Source organism: Pinus tabuliformis, chromosome 4_2, assembly GCF_031772625.1.
Source record: "Pinus tabuliformis cultivar Carrire ecotype Pingquan chromosome 4_2, CPIR1, whole genome shotgun sequence".
NCBI lineage: Eukaryota > Viridiplantae > Streptophyta > Pinopsida > Pinales > Pinaceae > Pinus > Pinus tabuliformis.
In genome coordinates this window covers 520,664,705-520,686,539 of record NC_142304.1, presented here as the reverse complement: position 1 = coordinate 520,686,539, position 21,835 = coordinate 520,664,705, and the positions used below count along the sequence as shown (strand labels likewise).

The 21,835-nt window shown below is 40.9% G+C and overlaps 1 protein-coding gene across 1 annotated transcript in view; it reads right to left on the bottom strand.

The window, feature by feature from the left end:
* Positions 1-5,826: 5,826 nt before the first annotated feature.
* The window catches only part of LOC149170272 (GPN-loop GTPase QQT2-like), a 97,272-nt gene continuing 81,263 nt past the window's right edge, over positions 5,827-21,835 (bottom strand). Inside the window, exons 4-5 of the mRNA XM_089428975.1 lie at positions 6,728-6,933; positions 5,827-6,585 (exon numbers count right to left, since the gene is read on the bottom strand). Of these exons, the coding sequence (XP_089285101.1) occupies positions 6,360-6,585; positions 6,728-6,933 (432 nt within the window). The 3' untranslated portion in view covers positions 5,827-6,359. The remainder of the gene's footprint in view (positions 6,586-6,727; positions 6,934-21,835) is intronic.

Here is a 21,835-nt window from a genome sequence, read left to right as displayed (position 1 = left end):
ATTCTTGGACAAGCAAAAAGGAAGCGGGGAAAAGATAAAGAAAAAGAGCGGGGCTCACCAAAAAATTAGTAAGTAATGATATTGGTCTCTTGGAATTGTAGGGGATTGGGCTCCTCTCTAAAATCCAATGCAGCCCGGGGTTTAATCAATCAAGAGCAGCCAGATTTTTTCCTAATCCAGGAGACCAAAATGTCTAACCAAGACTTCCAAACATTCACAAAAAGACACAAAAGCTTTGCAGGAACAGCGACAGATTCTGTGGGCGCCTCAGGAGGAATAGGTACATTATGGAATAAGAGAAATTGGGACCTCATCAGTCAAAACTCATCTAACTGGTGGGTCAGAACTGACCTCAAAAATAAAATCACAAAAGCAGAGTTTACTGTTCTTAACATCTATGCACCAAATCACTACAGGGATAAAGCATAATGTTGGGACTCTACCAATTCAGAGTTGCAGGTATGTCAAAATAGAAACATAGTCATGGGTGGTGACCTGAACTTAATCAGGAACATTGAAGAAAAAATAGGAGGGAAATTCCTCGCTGATCCTTCAAGAGATACTCTGGAAACAATAATAGAAACTCACAAACTCATTGACACCCCCCCTAACAATGGTAAATTTACTTGGAGCAATAAGAGACTAGGAATTCACAACATCAAAGAGAGACTCGACATGATATTAATTCATGAAAGAATAGTTACAGGTTTCTCCTCAGTAAAAAGTAAGATAGTCCATGCCACAGCTTCATATCACAAGCCAGTGGTCTTGATTCTTGACAATGTAAGAAATCTCGGCCCTATCCCATTCAAATACAATAAAATCTGGGATAGCAAGGAGGGCTTCCGAAAACTCATCAAAGATCACTGGGAGATGGAAGTCATCGGCTCACCTCACTATGTATGGGAATCAAAATTAAAATCCTTAAGAGCAGCAATCAAACAGTGGGCCAAAGAGAATGCAATACTGGAGAAAAAAAAAAAGAATAGAGCTTCACAGAAAATTGGAGAAATGGAATCAGGAAAAAGAAGACCAACAAATCTCAAAGGAAGAGCAATCACGGGAAAATGAAATGTTTAGGGAACTCTATAGGCAGAACAGAGAAGAGGAAGAGGAGCAGAGACAAAAATCGAGGTGTCTTTGGCTCAGAGCGGGAGATAAAAACACCTCTTTCTTTCATAATAACCTCAAGATCAGAAGAGCAAGAAACCAAATCGATAAAATTACTGCTGAGGGAAAAGAATTAAGCGAACAAGAGGAAATCAAAGAAGTTGCACACAGCCACTTCAAATCCCTCTTATCTGCAGACCCCCAGTACATGGACAGCGAGGATTTTCTACAACCAGTCGAGTGCAAAATCAATGCGCATCAAAACAGTGAGTTGGATCAGGATGTTTTGGAGGAGGAAATAAGGGTGGCAGTGTTTAGTATGCAGTCGGACAAGGCCCCTGGTCCAGACGGCTTCACTGCTGCCTTCTTCAGGAACCACTGGGATATTATAAAGAAAGACTTCGTTAGGATGGTTAAAAATATCTTCAAAAAAAATAAGATGGGTGAAAACACTAAAACCTCCCATCTGGCGCTCATTCCCAAGGATCCTAACTCCCTCTCCTTTGATCGCTTTAGACCTATCTCTCTTTGCAATGTCTCCTACAAAATAGTAACCAAAATCCTGGCAAATAGACTGAAAAAGCTTTTGCCTTCCCTTATTTCAAAGAACCAAGGAGGATTCGTTCCTAAAAGACAAATAACAGACAATGTCATCCTGATCCAAGAAGCAATCCATAGCAGCATTAATAGAAAGGAAAGAGGTATGATCATAAAACTTGACATGGCAAATGCCTTCGATGGGGTCAATCATCAATTCCTAGCTAAGGTTCTCCGGAAATTTGGAATATCCAACAAATTTATAAGCATCATTATGGAATGTATCTCAAACCCTTGGACAGCCCCCCTAATCAATGGTAGGCCCAGTCGCTACTTCAGAAGCTCCAGAGGATTGAGACAAGGTTGCCCCCTCTCACCCTTCCTTTACATCATCATGGCTGAAACCTTGAGCATACACCTGGAAAATCTTCGAAAGCAAAAGGAGATCACAGGGATCAGCATAGCGAGAGGGATAAAAGAAATTAATCACTCGCTCTTTGCTGATGACACCCTTTTAATTGGGGGAGCCTCAAGCTTAATTGCAAGAAGATTTAAGAGAACATTGGATACCTTCCTGGCAGTCTCAGGGGGATTGCTAAACAACAATAAGTGCAAAATCTACACTTGGAATGTCTCTCTCCAAATCATGCAAAGAATCTCTTTGATCATGGACATCCCAGTTCAAAGAAATTGGAGCCACTTTACATATCTTGGCCTTCCCTTAGCAAAAGAAACTGTCAAGTCTGAGATTTGGAACAAGCAGATCGAAAAAATGAGAGGGCTTCTCCACAGTTGGGGGTTGTCGTGGCTAAATCTGGCGGGCAGGACCACCCTCATAAAAGCTCTCCTCTCAGCTCTCCCCATATACCAATATGCTGTCACTCTGGCCCCTACCAGCACTCACAAGCACCTGGAGTTAATCATGAGAAGCTTCCTCTGGCAGGGAGGGAAGCAAGATTCAAAAAAATCCAGTCTGGTCAGATGGGATCAAGTTACCCTCCCTTTCGAAAAAGGGGGCATAGCAATCAAAATCCAAAGCATTACCAACAAAGCGATGGGCTTCAAACTGGTGTGGAGAATGCTAACGGGAAAAGGTACCTAGTGGGTCGAGGCTCTCAAAAGAAAATACCTCAATGGGCTGCACTCCAATGTCCTCACTGATGTAATAGTGGAAAGACCTTGCACTTCAGTCTGGAAACTTATAAAAAAAGTCCTCCCCCAAATTAAAAATAATATCTCTAAGTCACCTGGAAATGGCAAAGAAATAAATATCTGGACTGACAGAATTTTGGGATCGGAACCAAGAAACCTCATTCAGCAGTTCAGTCCTTTGAAACTATGGATGGAGGCCAAAAATCTGCATTCTTTATTCGACATCTCAGTCTGGGATCACAACAGTTGGTTTGCATGGAGGGATCTCCCCTTCTCAACTAATCTCAGGAAACAATGGGCAGACCTCAAGATTTCTCTAACGGGATCAGCTCCTTTAAACAAAGATGCTCGGGATAGCTTCATCTGGGACCCCAGCGGAGGACAGTTCACTGTAAAAGATGGGTATAAACTCCTCCATTCCAACCCCACTATAGGTAACTAGAATCTTCGGTCAGCTGTATGGAACACCAAATGCCTTCCAAGGATTAAATTTTTTGCTTAGATCCTTCTTAAAGGGAAGATTCTCACTGCCGAAAATCTCAAAAAAAGAGGGATTCATGGCCCCTCAATTTGTTGCCTCTGCGCAGAGAGCAGTCAGCATCTCTTCATAGACTGTCCTTTTGCTCAAAACTGCTGGAATCAAATTAGCAGTCCTCTGAGACCTAGAGAAACCTTCAACCAGCTCTCAACCCTCAACAGATACTGGGAGAAAAGCTACCCTCACACAAGAAAAGGCAAGACTACTATCACTCGCTTATGGAAATGTATCCCTTCAGCTCTTAGTTGGCAAATATGGCTTACCAGGAACAACTGCATCTTTAAAAATCAAAAACCAAACCCAGCTCGCACCCTGGCCAAAACTATGGGCCTAGTTGCTGAAATGATAAGTGCCAACTCAGTTTCACAATCTGACCACTCCAGTTGGCAAAAGGAAGAGGAAGAGTGGTATAACAAATTCCACTTAAACTATGTCAAGAATATGCAGCCTCCAACAAACGCAGGCAAGGGGGGGAATAATTGGAAACTCAGGGGATCACAAGAAGACATAGAACAATGGATACAAGAGCAAAAGAAAATAACACTCCAGTTTGATGGTGCATCCAAAAATAATCCTGGGCAAGCAGGGGCAGGGGGAATAATCAAAGACCAAAATGGCCAAGTTATTACCACTTATGAATGGGGATTGGGAAACATGACGAACAATATGGCGGAGGCCTACAGCCTCCTTCTAGGTATCTGCATTATGAAAAAACTGCAAGTCAAAAACCTAATCATAATCGGCGACTCGGCAATTGTGATTGCTGCTATGGCTTCAGGGGGAGAATTCAAGAAACAGGCTCTCAATAGCATCAAGCACAGGATCAAGGATAACTCAAATCAGCTGGGGGACATCCATTACAAGCACGTTATGAGAAATAACAACACTAAGGCGGATTCACTAGCCAACAGGGCTATCAACAGACCCATAGGACAGGTTCGTGAGAATGAACAAATCTATGACAAACCAATACCATAAGTCGACTCTCTCCTCAATCGAGCACGTGAATCAAGACTACATCAGTCATCTCTACAATACTTCCGCCTTCCCTCTCAATGCTGGCAACCAGACAGATGAATCCTCCCCCTCTGACAAGGTACTTCATCATATCAAAAGCACTGTCAATGAAATCTGCAGGGCTATGGGAAATCGGTACTGGATTATGGAATGGGATAGGTCTCGTGACAAAAATAAACAGAAGTTAGGCATCAGTCAACTCATAATCCACATTGGCTGCACAAGGAATTCTCGAAATGACATTCGGGACAGGAAAATCTCTGATCTGCCCGATTCGCATACTGAGGCTCCGCTCCTTGAGTTAGTTTATATTCAGCATGAAACATCTCAGTTCCTCCAGCCCAGAGTTTCAGTCTCTCTTTGCCATAAGAGAAAAGGCTCGTGCTTCAGTTGCGCCCCCTCCAGATCGTCTCAGGTGGTCAACAGCTCAAATATCAGCCGGTCTAGAACGTCCACAGTGCTCCTCAGCCGAAGAAGTTTTCCAAGCTCTGCTTGGTGCGGTAATGATCGTGTTTTTCGAGAGTGTATTTTCTTTATCTCTAACAGTCTCTTTATCTATTTGAAGCAGATTCTCCCTTCCCCGTCGGACCTCACTCCTCATAATCCTATCTCTCCTCTTTCTTGTCTACACCCCCCAGTCTCTCTTTTTTCCCTCTGTCGAAGAACTCCTGTCTCGGCTCCTCTTTGTTTTCCGTCTTTCTGTGGACCCTCGAGCCCCTTTCTGATCAGCACATTTTCCTTTCTCTCGATCCGCCAGTCTCCTTCCTTCTTATCCTCTGTCATCCCTTCATCTCACCTCTGTATTTCCTCTTTCAACCTCTGCCTCAAGATCCCCAAGTCTCCTCAAGGCTTGTCAGCTATGTCTGATAATCCCCTCGAACGTGTTATTACCAATAACAGCTGCACTCTGTGTAAAGCTCATTGTTTCATGATTGCCCGATTTGTCAAGCACTTCAATGATCTCAAGGATGAATTTCAGGCAGACAGCAAATCTAAGAGGAAAAAGCTGAAGAAACAGAGGGCGGAAATAGAAAGCCTTAAAGAAAAGTGCAATCACCTAGAAGAAGCTATCAATCACATAAAAACAATGACCCAAAGTATGCAAGGAGAGGCCTCTACAAAGTTCAATGGGAAAAAAGAGCCTCCGCTTGATGATTCAGTGAATCAAGATATGTAAAACACCTTATGTTCTATAAATACTGCTTTCTTTTAGGACAGTTTATACGGCAATATAGCCGTTATTTCTTCCAAATCTCAAACCACAAGTCTAAAGAATCGGATCAAGGGTCTGCGCACCCATTTTGGATCCATTCTGCTTCGCTCCTCCCATCTTATGTAACAGGACTGGTTCCTCTCTTGAAGTTTTTATAATACAATAGTAATCGACCGTGTTAAAAAAATATATATACAATTTGAAATACTTCCTAGGATAGTGCTTCATGCTAACAACAATGTGTGGCAGTTTCCAAAAAGATACACAAGGCAACATTCTGTTTAGCATTAATGAGAAAAGTGTCCACGTGCACATACTACTTCAAGTTAACTGCAACGAGAAGCTCAATAGTGGACCAGTTTATGCTAAGCTGGAAATAAGTTTACCAGGCCAAAACAGAAACCAGGATAAACTACTGGAACCTAGCTTTTGAATGAAGAAAACTCTTACAGATTTTCATAAGATATGCCGACAATTTCTACAAGCACTTCTGCCATCAGGCAATTTACCCGCCTAGAAGGTTCATACACTGGAATTCTAAGAAGACAAGTTCTGAAGGCACGATCGAAGGGACAAAATTTTCATCTCTAAAAAGCTAATGAAATTATAGATGAAAATGGAAAAAATATGTATGCTTTAATCCACATATTGAGTTTGCAGTCTCTAACTATCATGGTCGTTGAAGCAAAATAAAACATCATACAAAAAAATGTCACGTCCTAGCAAGCATTTTGCTAAATGATAGCCATGACACCTGACAAAAGTTTCAAAAGAGAATTCTGGGTGAAAATATTAGTATTCATCATCGTCTTCTTCATTCTCTTCTTCCTCTTCAGTGTAAATCTCTTGCTCCTCATCTTCATCTTCTTCCGTGTCATCTTCCTTAGGTGGACCAGAGCTCAAAACAACCCGTTCACCCCTTGTCTCCTCTAAATCTTTTCTCAATTTGTCCATGTCTGCTTTCTTCCGCTCCTCCTCTAAGCGTTCTTTTGCTGCACGTCGCTTCTCGAGATCAACCCTTGACAGCAACAAAATGGCATAATTAGCATACCACAAAATATATAGTAATCAATGCACAGAAAAATAAATATCAAACAATTTTAAATCCTTGTAGTTAAAATACCAACGAGAAAAATAATCTAGTAAAGGAGTTTAGTCACCTGTAGTTTTCCATGTACTCATCTGCGCTTGCTTCAACTGCTGCAAAGAACTCATCCATTCCAGCACCTGTTACTGCCGATACCCCAACTGAGCGCAGATTTTGATAAAACTCATCAAGTACAAGACACAAGCTTCTACTGAGGTCAGAAGTGTAGGATTTGTCATTTTCTATCGCTGCCTGAAATGCATCGAAATCCTCCATCCACTGTTTTTCCATGTCCACCACCATCAATTAGAAAATGCCACCAAATGTCTATTATGAAGATAATGAAATATAATCAGAAGAAGTCATCTGAAAAATTCAACGAAAAACTTTCATGTTATTTCCCATTGAAAATAATATAAACTAGTTTATAAGTACTTCAATTAATTTTACCACTTAGCATTCTGCACGGGGACCTGTCCCCCCCAAAAAAATCTGCATACCCTCCAGCGTTTCCAGGACTTGTAGACCCTTAGGAAACATTCCCAAACTGATGGGCACTTCAATGGAGACTCGGGTACTTGCTAGTCATCCCAAGACATTCCAAGCATATTTTAGGGATGTTCCAAACAAATTTTAGAGATGTTTTCAGCATATTTCAGGGATTTTCTGGGCAAATTTCAAGGATAATTCAAGCATATATCTTCAGTTTTGAATCATAGACATTGATGATAGCACAATGTGATTATTTTTCCCACCCATTATATTAAGATTGCACTGATTCTAAATATGCTGTATAAATTCCAACACAAAAGTTTTGTATGATGGATTTCAATTTGCGTTTCTAGTGATTTACATATTGTATTTTTAGCAACAAAATCACCAGAAGCAGAGCCTCCAGGTCAAGAAAACATTGAATATAACATTTCAAATTGCTGACCCTTACGGTTATTGCTCTTGTTCTTCTCATTTTTTGAGTCATCTTAGCTTTTACATATTGTACATGGTTTCCCAAGAGTCATTCAGGTCCATTGATTCCACCATCCCAACCTCAAACATTGTGAAAGTAATCAGATAGTAGTGACTTGAATTAGGTACTGCACAATCATATAAATTCCTATTCAATCACCTTCTTAATCTAAAATATGAATCTAATCTCTTTACATAACCAAAGTATTTTATAGTAGTTTTCAACACTGACGTAAAAGTCTACAAATTAACATAATCATCATTAACAAGAAATATGGGAAAGAAAAAATGCTATAGAGAGAAATTCTGTCTCATAGACCCTTCATGGACCTTACTGGAAAATTGAAAATGGTTTCACTTAATTTTACTGAAGCCAAACTGCATTTTGCTCATGTCTAGCAGCCAATAATGGAGTTCGCTCAGCCCTTTCTTAAATTGCTCAAGATTTTTCAGAATTGAGAAGTGTAGGGGTTGTGCATAATACTATATAGTATAGCCTGTTTTACTTACAAGCTTGAGTAACTACAAATGTTAATACTGAATTCTAAATTTTTTATGTTCTTTTAATATATCTATCTGTCTATCTATATATATATATATATATATTATTGACGTCCCTAACCTACCATCCCCAGAAAAAAATTGGGGTGCACACCAGGTGTCACGGGGACACGGCCCCCCATCTCCCACCATTCCCCCATCCCAAAAACCAGTGCAACATAGCATTTTCCACATTTGGAGGAAAGCTCTTTGCATGAGGAGATGCCATGTGGCATTGTTGACATGATCAAACTCTCAAATAAAAAATAAATGCATGCTGTCAGAAAGGCGTTTGCTTGTGGAAATGAAAAGTGGATTTGAGACCTCATCCAAAACCCTTTTAATGATATTTTATGAGAGGTTAAATCCTTCTAACGTAGGAAAAGATAAAGGATCTGCTAGTTCTTTCTTAATAATATTTTAACGAATGGTAGTTGGAAGGGAAAGCCATAAAAGGATATTCATTCTCATTTGTTAAGGGCATGGTTGGAAGATAGGGATCTCCCCCCAAAGTACTTTGTTGAATATCTTTTGGGAAGATTCAAAAATGGGTGTTGCTTCCAACTAAGGTTTCTTCCTCTCATTCTCTTTCCACGAATTATTAGTGTTTTGCAAGAATTGCAATAATATTTGTAGAAGGTAAGATTTGTCCCTGTTGCCCACCAAAATGTGGGTAACCCCATAAGAGAAAAAAATTCAGCTTTGGACAGCCAGCCAGGTGGGTTATCATTCCGCAAGTACTTCAGCAAATTAACCGGTGATTTGGAGGATTGACCAATCTTGACAGTAAACCTGTTCTCTCACTTTACTAGGGAGGTTAGTTTCTGACCCTAGTCTAGTGGGACCTCTCTATAGGAGGAGCACTACTTGGGAAACTTGGGTTGAATAGTGTGTCTATAATATTCCATATTGTAATGTCCCTAGGGTATTTTTTCCCTTAGGGTTGTGAAATTCATAAGTCATAAACTACCAATTTTTCACAATATTCCTTCAACTTTAAGCAGAGATAACATAGAGTACTGGTCATCGAACCGAAAAACCTTTTGGAACTGGTCATCAAACCAAAAAACCTTCTAGACCGAGAAACGATCAGAACTAGAAAAAAACCGGTTTACCTAAAACACATAAAATATTCATATTTTAAAGAAGAATACAGATATAGTCATGTACATCCATATCAATCCAAACCATTTACACACAAATATGCAAAAGTTCTCATTTATATAGCAAGAAATAGTGCATATAACCAAAATAGCAGGTAGTGCAAAACATCATTGAACCAAAAATGTTACAAACATCAAGAAGCAGGCAAAGGCCTTTATAGTCCAAAATAACATGCTAGATCATAGTATTATACTACATCCTACATTGCTACAAGCTACAGCTATAGCAAATCAATGATCAAATCAACCATCATCAATCATCATCAAAAATGCAAGAGACTCGAATGAATAGTGTGAGTAGAATAGAGGGGCTGGGGGTGTTTAAATAGCTTTAGGGGGGGGCTAGATTAGGTTTAGAAATTAGGAAAAATAATAATAATAAAAAAACCAAAAAAAAAACAAAACAAAAAATCAATTTTTTGGCATGCCTAGTCGTGCGGCCCGCGAGCTGGTAGAACTGGTCCGGAATCAGTCCGGACCGGTTCGGTATCAAACCGGTCATTTCCGGTTCGAATCGGTTTGCCTCCAAACCAATCAGACCGGCCGGTTTTGCCGGACCGAGTTCGGTTCCGATAACACTGAATGATGCAGACATAGTAAACTTTACAGTATATCAATATAACAATCTGCCACTAGAGCTGCTATACCAGTAGTTTCGAGTAACCAACAATGGTTGTCTACCAATACAAAATATCCACTTCTGTATTTACAATTGAAATCAACAACAATAACCTTATAAACTCTTTGACCAACTTACAGACTGATTATATACTTGATCTCTGCCTACTAAGGGTTGGTGGTGCCCTAACTATCGGTCTATTGTCCTACACAGACCTGTCAATCATTTACTGCCAAATTAATACATTTGGGTTAGAAGAATGCCCTAGAACTCACAGTTATGCCTGCCACCTAAGTCCTCCCACACGGTCTACACAGGCTGGTCGAATCTCGGATGGCTGAGGTGGTATTTGTTGTTTCAGGGGATCCGAACTTCCCAATATCTCAATATGACCTTTGTACTAGTTTCCTTGTCACAACAATTCCCAAAAGTAGGGTTGACCGCAAGTAAGCACTAGAAACTCTCATTGCCCTAATGTAAACTTGGAACTTGACGTCTTACCTCAGAAGTAAACCTTGGACGCAAGATTTCCACAGCAAGCCTTAACTTGCTCCAAAAACGACCTCTATCCAGGTAATCTTCATCCACAAGCCTCAAGGTCAAACTCGGCCACAGTGTTGTTCCTTGATCTGCCACACATCAAGTCAGGAAATGGGGTCGTTGCCTTAATTAGATGCCTTCGGGACCTTGCACTAATCAAATAGAACCTTGAGGGGCCTTCGCTACTCCAAAGTTGCCTCAAGCTTTCTTCAATCAAGCCTTAGTGACCAGGAAAGGCCTTCGCTATTCTTGATCAGAAATTAATGATCCTGTAAATAATCATAGAGAAGTTGTGTTCTTGCTTGCCAAACCAAACCAAAATATTATAATGGAATAGGACAGAGAAAAGAGAAAACTAGTTCAGGTGGTATCACCTCCACCGAAACTACTCAAGGAAAAAGGGGTCTTAAAATCCTCAGAGCTGCAACTCAAAAGAAACAGAGATATTCCAATCCAAATCAATGATGATCCAAATGATTCTATCTCTGTCATATTTAAAGATTCCTTATGGGGCTCTTCTTCATTATTTTAGTGAGAGAGGTTACAAGTTTAGCCCCCAAATCTGGCTTTTTTCCCCAGCTACCCAAAATTTACCCAATGTTTCCCCAAAACATTGGATAAGGGCTTCCCCCTTTATCATTAACTATAGGCTCCAAGGTTGGATAGGCTACTTTGTCCTCCTTAGGGAAATTAATCAGGGGAACTTACAGTCCCCCCTTCCTGACATTGCCTGTCCTCAATCAATTGTACGTCCAGATGCTACACAATGTGTTCCTTGCTTTCAAGAACGAGGACCTCTCAATTAGCTCATATCAGTGTTGCACAATGTGTTCCCCTGCTTTCAAGAACGAGGACCTCTCAATTGGCTCATATATTTTCCTTTGGTCACTTCTAATCCAACCATCTTTGTTCAAAACAAGTGATGTAACAGTCCCTGGCTCTTCTCCATATTCACCTCCACCATGAATATTTGTAACTACAAAAACCCTAGTCTGGGACATATCACGGGTAAGAGATCCCAATTGTTGAGTAGATCAAATCATTGCACTAGAGAAGTGACAAAGGATATGTTAGGATGTTAATTTTAGGTATGTTTTATGCTTAGAGCAATTTACTTCAATTTTTCATATTAGCCCAATGACAATATTCAAATTAGCAATCACATCACCATGATAGTAAAGTGCAAATAGAACATAAACATAAACAGCAAAAGGCAAGCCAAGACAAGAGGACACAAGATGTGGCACCAGCCAGGGACAAACCCCAATGTGGGGAAACCCTTGATCAATTCTTCTTATATTCTTCAATAGTTCAGCACAGAGAGAGAGATAGTACAAATACATTTGAAGTCAATACTTGACTTGCCAAAATAGGAGATCAAATAGTAGAGTTCTTCACCATGAAGATGACACAATGAGGTTGCAAATCGGATAACGAGGACTGAAGATATGCAGCAGATGATAGGCCTAGAACTGCTCAACCAATTACCCAAAATACTAAGGCTTTCCTTCAATGAGATTCTCCTTCCTTTACTACTTCATTGATCATGACAAGGTTGCTAATCTGGCACCTTTCATATTGATGTATTTCATGGCAGACCTAGTCACTAGTTAGGGCACAAACTCAGTGTGCTACAGTACCCTAAACATATCCCACCGTCCACCTATTGACTGCGGCTAGCTTTCATACAATCCATCCAACCACATGTTGCCTTATAAGGTTGTTATCTTTCTGAATGCAACACTTAGAGACCTTCAACTGTTGGCTATGGCCTGTGGCCTAGCCTAGCAGTGGACTGTAGCTTTAGTCCCTCCAAACAATGATCCAAACAGCCCTTAAGCAACAGTCCCTAGCTCCTCCCTTTTGCAGATACCGAGTTCAAGAACAGCGTGAACATACCCAAGCAGTCCTGAAATTACCACGCTGTCACCTACAACAATGTGGCATTATCCATTATGACAGCGGCTAGGTGACTACAGTTAGGATGCGTATTAGGCCTCCTTCTGGACTGCAACTAAGCCTTCTTATAATGTTGTTAGGACTGCATTTGACTAGCGGATTGTGTCTCCTCCTGTAGCTGCATATTAGGGTCTAGATGCTGCGGAATAGGATCACTCTCTAGCTGTGAATTAGGGCTCAATAGACTGCGGATTTAGGGCACCTTAGGACAGCGTATAAGGGCCTCTTTGAACAACGAATAGGGCTCTTTAGAACTGCGGATAGAATCCTCTTCTTGACAGCGTTTAGGGCTTGCACTTCACAGCTAATTAGGCCTCCTCCTTGACTGCGGCTAGGGCACGTCTAACTACAACTAGGGCTCCTCCAAGGCTGCGGCTATGCCTCCTCCTAGGACAGCGACTAGGTGACCTTACTTGGACAACGTATAGGAGTCCCTCATGACGGAAGCTTGATCTTCATTAGGGTAGCGTATAAGAGTCCTCCATGACTATGATTTGATCACTTTAGGGCAGCGTATAAGACTCCTCCATGACTGTGATTTGATCTCTTGAGGGCAGCGTATAAGACTCCTCCATTACTGTGATTTGATCTCTTTAGGGCAGCGTATAAGACTCCTCCATGACGGTGGCTAGGGCACTCCCTCTAGATCTCTCTTTCACCAAAACCCAAACAAATGAAGAGAGAGATCACAAGAGATGAGTGTGTAAAAAATGACTTGAAGTCCTCTTCTATTTATAATAAAACGTTGAGGATAGGTTGGGGTAATTTGGTTGCTGGTCGACCTTGACGAATTGTCACATAACACAAATAAATTCATATCTCCATGAATACATGTCGGAATCGGATGATCTTTAGATCAATCCTACACCTCTCGACGAGAGGAATCCAAGAAAAATATCAGCTGCCATAAATAAGAAGACCCACATGGAGTTTGGCCCTAGTTGCCAATTTTAACACTCCCTCTCAACTAGGGAGAACTCCATCTGCTAATCCATCTGCCAGTCCATACTATCTCTGCCATCAATGTAGTGCCCTGCACTGCATTGCTCTACTGAACTATGAAGAAGTGATCAAGAATGTATCATACCATTCTCTACTGACCCGAAGTCAGTCCCATATAAAGAGAGTGTCTCATACCACTCTTACTGATCCGAAATCAGTTCCAAATAAAGAGTGTCTCATACCACTCTCACTGATCCGAAATCAGTTCCAAATAAAGAGAGTGTCTCATACCACTCTTATTGATCCAAAATCAGTTCCAAATAAAGAGCGTCTCATACCACTCTTACTGACTCGAAGTCAGTTCCAATTGATCCTAGATCAATATCATCCTAGCATAGGGAGTACGGTAGTACACGATGCGTCCATCGGTAGTATTATGGTCCCTATCCTCATTTCCCTGCTCATTGGCCAGATGAGAGGTACTTCCCATGAGTCCTAGACTGCATGGGTAGGATGTCTCAGCAGGAGAAGGATGAACCACTCATCCTGCCTACATGTCGCCAGGGGTATCCCAGGGGAAGGTTGAACCACTCACCCTGTACACAACAAATCACTAGGGGAAGGCTAAACCACTCACCCTATGATTGTGTCTCAGCAGGAGAACGATGAACCACTCATCCTGCCTACATAGCAAACCACTAGGGGAAGGCTAAACCACTCACCCTATGGTTGCTCATCGCTCCAAGAAGTACCCCATGCCCCCTGGAGCTCCCAGAGCTCAATATTATACAGGACCCTCAGGAGAGGGTCTATTCACAACTCCTAGTCGTTCTCGGAAAGTCAAGAATTTGACCTTTCCCAAGGGCTTCGATAAAATATAGGCGACCTGCACATCACTCCCAATGTGATGGAGACTTATTGCTCCTCGTTGTAGCATATCCCAGATAAAGTGGTACCTGATCTCTATATGCTTGGAGCGATCATAAAACATGAGATTCCTCAACAATCGAATCCCACTCTGGTTGTCACAGAAGATCACGATGGTATCCAGCATGTGTCCAAACAGCTCATAGAAGAGTTTCCACAACCAAACAGCTTCACAAGAGGCCATACTCTCAGCTATGTATTCGGCCTTAGCGGTGCTCAAAGCAACCGACTTCTGCTTTTTGCTCATCCAGGATATCGAAGCAGAACCCAAAGAGAAACAGCACTCAGAAGTGTTTTTGTGATCAATCACACTGCCTGCCCAATCAGTATCGAAATAACCATGTAGCCTCACATTTCCAGCAGTGTATCTCAGTCCATGAGTGATTGTGCCCCGAAGATATCTCAGAAGATTCTTGGCACCAATCCAATGTAAGTGATGAGGCTTAGCCATATGTTGGCTCAACATGCTAACTGCAAAACATATATCCGAACTGTAGTTCACCGAGAACATCAATGCTACTATGAGTTGAAGAAACTCAAAGGCATTTCCCAAATCAGGTCCGGCAGCACTACTACACAACTTCTTAAAGTTAAGCTCCATCGAGGTAGTCACGGGCTTGCAGTCCACCATTCCAAATCCGGAATCAAACTCCCTCTTACTTTTGCAAATGAGAGGGTTTGCACCTGTCAGAAAGAGATCATCCACATTAAGTACCAGTATGAGAGGTTTATCATCCACAAGCTTTAAGCAATGGTTTGGATCAACTTCACTCCTAGTGAATCTCAGCTTCATCAGATAGCTATCAATCCTCTCATTCCCATCCTAGGGTGCTTGCTTCAAGCCATAGAGAGCTTTCTTCAACCTGCATACATGAGATTCTCGATCATGAATCTCAAACCCCTCGGGTTGTTCCACATTTGTGGTCTTGCTATTACATGAGGGGAAAGGTCCCTTTTTAAGTTTTCCTTCGGTACATCTCGAACATGTACCTTCATGCTCTTCTTTGAATTCAGGCATCCCTGTCACCATCTGTCTTACATCATGTAGGGCCTTACATTGAAGATGGACAGACCTCTATTGCCATTGAAGAGATGTGCCACAAGACATGGTCCCCAGTGGACTTGCTGCAACTTAATACAAAGTGCCAACCCTGAACCCAAGAGTAAAAGCATCTTTAAAATTCCTTTTCCATACATGTACCTTTCCATTGATGAATGCCACCTTGTAACCTTTGTCTTCCATTGGCAAAATGGACACCAGGTTCTTCTTGAGATCAAGGACATAAAGAATTTCTTGTAAATGAATCGAGTTACCCTGATCCAATTTAAATGTAACATTCCCTACACCCCTTACGGGATAGGTGGCATCGTCTCCAAGTATAATCTCCAAATTTGTTTCCTTCTCTATCAGATTAGAGAGCGCTTCCTTGTATCCGGTGAAGTGCCTTGAGGCACCCCTAAATGAGCCAATTTCCCAGAGTGTCCAGAGTAGAGGTAGTGGAGAGGGCCGATATAAGATAATACTCCTTTTTCTTATCAGAAACAACATTTGATTCTTCATACCTAGAGTTCCTTGCTTTCTTGGACAGACGACCATTTCCTTGATGTCCTGCATTCCTTTTTCCTTTGCCATTGTACCTGTCATTCCTTTGATCATTGAAGATGCCACTAGAATGATTGTGATCATCATCATGTGATGTGTCCCTTCTATTTGGACACTCCCTCGCATAATGGCCAAACTTATTGCAAGCAAGGCATCTGTCCCCCCTTAGATCCGGACTTTCCATTGAAGTGACGTTTAGGTAGGCCACCAGATGCTTGTCAATGGAATCTCTGATAATCTTCTTTGCTTCGGCTTCACCCTTGGTGTATTTGTTCTTTGGAGTAGCTGGTGCATTTGATGGAGGCTCAAGGATTTTACCCTTCACGTAATCCAGCACTTCTTGCTCTTCCAATTCAGCCGGGAAGTGGGATGAGGAACCCATTGAGCCTTTGACCTTGTCCAACTGTCTTCGGTGATTGCTCTTTCACTCTTGCTTGGGATTTGTCTTCACCTCAGCTTTGATACCATGTTAATTTTAGGTATGTTCTATGCTTAGAGAAATTTACTTCAATTTTTCATATTAGCCCAATGACAATATTCAAATTAGCAATCACATCAGCATGATAGTAAAGTGCAAATAGAACATAAACATAAACAGCAGAAGACAAGCCAAGACAAGAGGACACAAGATGTGGCACCAGCCAAGGACAAACCCCAATGTGGGGAAACCCTTGATCAATTCTTCTTATATTCTTCAATAGTTCAGCAGAGAGAGAGATAGTACAAATACATTTGAAGTCAATACTTGACTTGCCAAAATAGGAGATCAGACATCAGAGATCTTCACCATGAAGATGACACAATGAGGTTGCAGATCTGATAACAAGGACTGAAGATATGCAGCAGATGATAGGCCTAGAACAGCTCAACCAATTACCCAAAATACTGAGGCTTTCCTTCAATGAGATTCTCTTTCCTTTGCTGCTTCACTGATCATGACAAGGCTGCTAATCTGGCACCTTTCATATTAATGTATTTCATGGCAGACCTGGTCACTAGTTAGGGCACAAACTCAGTGTGCTACAGTACCCTAAACATATCCCACAGTCCACCTATTGACTGCGGCTAGCTTTCATACAATCCATCCAACCACACGCTGCCTTATAAGGCTGCTATCTTTCTGAACGCAACACTTAGAGACCTTCAACTGCTGGCTATGGCCTGCGCCCTAGCCCAGCAGTGGACTGTAGCTTTAGTCCCTCCAAACAATGATCCAAACAACCCTTAAGCAGTAGTCCCTAGCTCCTCCCTTTTGCGGATACTTCTGCCCAGCATACCGAGTTCAAGAACAACTTGAACATACCCAAACAGTCCTGAAATGACCACGCTGTCACCTACAGCATTATGACAGTGGCTAGGTGACTGCAGTTAGGATGCGTATTAGGCCTCCTTCTAGACTGCAACTAAGCCTTCTTATGATGCTGTTAGGATTGCCTTTGACCAGCGGATTGTGTCTCCTCCTGCAGCTGTGTATTAGGGTCTAGATCCTGCGGAATAGGATCACTCTCTAGTTGTGAATTAGGGCTCAATAGACTGCGGATTTAGGGCCCCTTAGGACAGCGTATAAGTGCCTCTTTGAACAGCGAATAGGGCTCATTATAACTGCGGATAGAAGCCTCTTCTTGACAGCGTTAGGGCCTGCACTTCACAGCTAATTAGGCCTCCTCCTTGACTGCGGCTAGGGCACATTTAACTGCAGCTAGGGCTCCTCCAGAGCTGCGGTTATGTCTCCTAGGACCGCGGCTATGTGACCTTACTTGGACAGCATATAGGAGTCCTTCATGACCGAAGCTCGATCTTCATTAGGGCAGCGTATAAGACTCCTCCATGACTCTGTCAGGGACCTATTGCTATGATTAACGCCACCACATGATTGTTGCACTAATTGTGTTAAAATGGGTGTCTTTATAGATTCAACTTGAGACTCTCCAAGTTGTGAATGTTGTTGATCTTGATTCTGTTTACGATTTTCTTCTTCCATTACTCCATTGGATGAGAGGTTCCTACTCGACTAAAACAGAAGAGATTTCTAAAGATTCACTCAGATGTGAAGCTAAGTTGCACAAAACGCCGAAACATTTTGGAGTTTCCGAAACGGGTACGTTTAGAAACATCACCTCCCAAAAATGGAAACACTGGCCGAAACGTCCACTGAAACGTCATATATGTATATATAAAAATATATATAAATAAATAAGTGAATAACACATTATCTTACAAGAAAAAAGGGAATAAGACCATAAATGACAATTTAAAAGGAAAAACAAGTCTATATTAACTCTAATGGATGATCACATGATGGCCGAGTTTCGGCCAAGTTTCGGAGTTTCGGGTATGGGTACAGCCCGAAACGCCGAGTTCTTTGAAGTTTCATGCAACATAGATGTGAAGAAACCCCATTGAAGGAGTTGGAACAATCAATGTTCTGCTTATCAGTCATGCCCAAATTTCCTTTTATTTTAGCAGGGCAGGGGCTAGGATATCTGGTCATTTTAGTCTTGATTCCATTTGCATCTGCACCATTACATGGGATCTTCTTTATCTGCTGAAAATTTGTTTACATTATTCTTGGATTCAGAGGCATGTGAGTGTCGAATGTTGTAGCTATGCTCGATCTTCATAACCAAGATTTAGCCCTCCAATTAATCAAGAAATTATTAATATATATGTGGATTACTAGTTGGCTTCATAAGAAGAAAAAATTAATTTTAAAATCATAAATTTCCCCTCCAAATGTAAGGTTGGATTCAAGTCAGCTCCAGTGAAGGAACACGCCAATTCAGCACATTCGACCACACTATTTATTGGCATTTATCTTCTCCATTTGAGCAAGAATTCAGATCACTTCTGATGCCAAAATTCGTATTATCTGAGGCAGATTTTTGGGACTAATGAGCAACAAATCTGAGGAAGAATGAAGGACGAAATCTGAGGCAGGCCTAATTCTCTGAGGAAGGCCGAAATTTCTGAGGCACAACAGACCAAATTTTCAAGGCTAATTGAGGGTTGTTTGACTAGGTTTGACCTGGGTTGGTTACTGGTCAGTTTGATTTTAGTTTATTTAGAAAATTCAGATTGTATTCCTTGTTGAATGGAAAAAATTCTCTAAGAAAAGGTTGTTGGGTTTTTCCCCTGGTTTGGGGTTTTCCTAGGATAAATTTTGTGTCTCTTGTGTTTGGCTGTCTCTGCTGTCATTATTGTTTTATTGTTGATGATTTTTTTGTATAATTACTTAATGATAAATATGGTATATGATGAGTTGGTTTAAGAATCATTGGAAGTAATTATCAGTTAAGGAAATCTTGTAAAAGTCAACAGTGAACCTCGTAATTTATATGTTGCTAACTTCATAAAGCCAGTTTCCACAGCTTTAATTGTGTGAACAACAGGATCAGAATCCTTCTGTTGATCACTGTCAATCTTGACTTCTGCAATCTCATCATGCTCATTTAAAGGTTGAGCACTGCTCCTCTTTAACTGCTTCCAAAGCCTGCCAATCAATTCTCTCTTCATCAACTTCCACCTCTACTATCTCATTATGTCCATTTAGAAGTTCAGTACCATCTTTGTCTTCAACTACTTTATTTTCCTGTACAATCACTCTTCCTTCATCAAACTCACTTGGTTGATTATTGATGATCATTATGTTGGCAATTTCACTATCAAACTGTGAGTGTCCAACATTTACCTTTCCTTTAATGGGTTCAAATGCCTTAGAGTTAATTTTATCTTCATTACAAGCACTGGACGAAGTATTATGAACCCTGCCTGTAGTGAGATTACTATTTTCAGTTGACCTGACAGCAGATCTAATTTTTGGCTTGCCTACAGTCTGCTATTTCAAGTTGATCTCATTGAAGTTCAATTTAGAATTTTTTTGCATGTAAGGTGTCTCGGATAATGATTTCCACAAAGCCCTCTTTGAAGAAGCAATGTCTTTACCAAAGCCCTTATCTGAATTCTCATCTTCAGTCACCAGTGAGCTATTGCAGGGCTCCAATGAATTTATTCTGATCAAGGCTAAAGTAAGCCCCTTTACCACAAGTTTGGCATCCCAGCTTAGGCGACTTTGCACGGGTGGGAGAATCTTCTCAATTTCAACCTTTGGAGATGTTGCTTTCTGGTAAAATTCAGGCATGGGTGTGGCTTTGAATGTCAGACTTTTCCTAAGCTTCTTGATCTCGGATTCCTGCTCTTCCTTGGACTTGGCTTGCAATTGGTATTTTTCTCTGTTACACGGGAACCGCTCTCTAGTGGTGGGAAACTCGTTCCAGTGGTTCCTGCGCTCCCGGAAGCTTTGGAACTGTATGGGAACATTCCCTTTTCTGTGGGAGCTGCAATGGGAACTTGGGAAAGTTCCGGGAGCTTTGAAAACTGTTTTTTTTGGAGTTCCGGGTTCCCTCGGGTTGGGGAATACAAAGCATGTAGACAAATATGTTGAACTGCCCACAAAACATGAGGCTTTGTTGAAACCTTCGCAGGAAGAAAGGCCAAAGACATCCTTAACACCGATATCCTTAATTGAGAAACTGGAGCAATCTCTTGATGGGTTAAGGAAGCGTGTGACACCTCAATGTAAGGGCGATATCTGGGATGTCATGCTGATGAGTATTTATTTTTTTGTTTATGTATATGTATCGCAGAAGATTGTGTGCATATTGTATGTGGCAGTCAATTCTTAACCATTAGAGTCGCTTTACTTTTTCTCATAAGAATAATTAGAGAAACATAGGTAAAATTGTTCCTTTGTATTTTTAAGGCAGATTGTTTCAAATACTGGTCATGTGTCAGAGAACTGATAATGAACTTGACATTTTAATATTTTATATATATAAAAGGGAGAGACTCAGGAAGAGAGACACCCAAAGAATATATTTATATATAAGAGAGATTATATATTTAAATTGATTTTAATATTTGAATATTTTGATTTAATATTAATTTTGATTATTATATAATTATATATTTTTTATTTTTTTATTTTTAATTTTTTTTATTATATAATATTACCGTTCCCGATTAGCCATTTCCTGTAAATTTTGGGGAAACCTCTAGCCGTTCCCGATTAGCCATTTCCTGTAAATTTTGGGGAAACCTCTAGCCGTTCCCGACACCCGTACCCAAATTCCCAACGTTCCCACCTTCCAAAAACTCATGCAACATAGGTATTTTTCCAACTCCTTGGCATGGATCTTTTCCTCTAATTTTGAGTACATTGCTTTCCATTTCTTAGCTCTCTCATCACATCTAAAACCGAAGCTCATGCCAGAGACAGCGTTGTTCGGTTCCTCTTTCTAAGGTTGGGTTGGGATTGCAGTTGAGGAAACAACAGAATAGGTGTTTTCCTTGCCCTCATTTTTTTAAGCTACTTGTATGGGAACCTTTATAATTTGATTATGCACCCTCAAGCTCTCAGAACGCAAAGACTTGCCGGAAGATTGGATTGAAGCAGTCCTCACAACCAATTGTGTCTTTTCGGAAACTGAGGAAGACATGATATTATTTGCAATGGTGCTCATCTCTACCATCAACCATTTCATTATCAACAGGCCGAACTCCAGTAAAAACGCTTCTGTCAATTGTCATAACAAATAGTCGTGGGACAGTGTAATTTGATCTTGCAGATCCAACTGGGTAACGTGATTTTGCCTTTATCAGCTTCAGATACCTCTGTCGCATGTTTCTTAGATTTTTGAATTTGTATCTATACTATTTCTTGTTGTAGCTTTTGGGTTTCCTTTTAACAAAGTACTTGATTTCTGAGAAGTTCTCAACTTCTGGTTCTGAGATTCTGTAGTTCTACTATTTTCTGGGACAGTGGAGTTAACCTTCTTTGATTTCATCCAAGTAAAAAGTGGATTAGATACTATTTTGATACCCTCAGTAGCCATTGGATAGTTTTTGTTCAGGTACAGGATATTC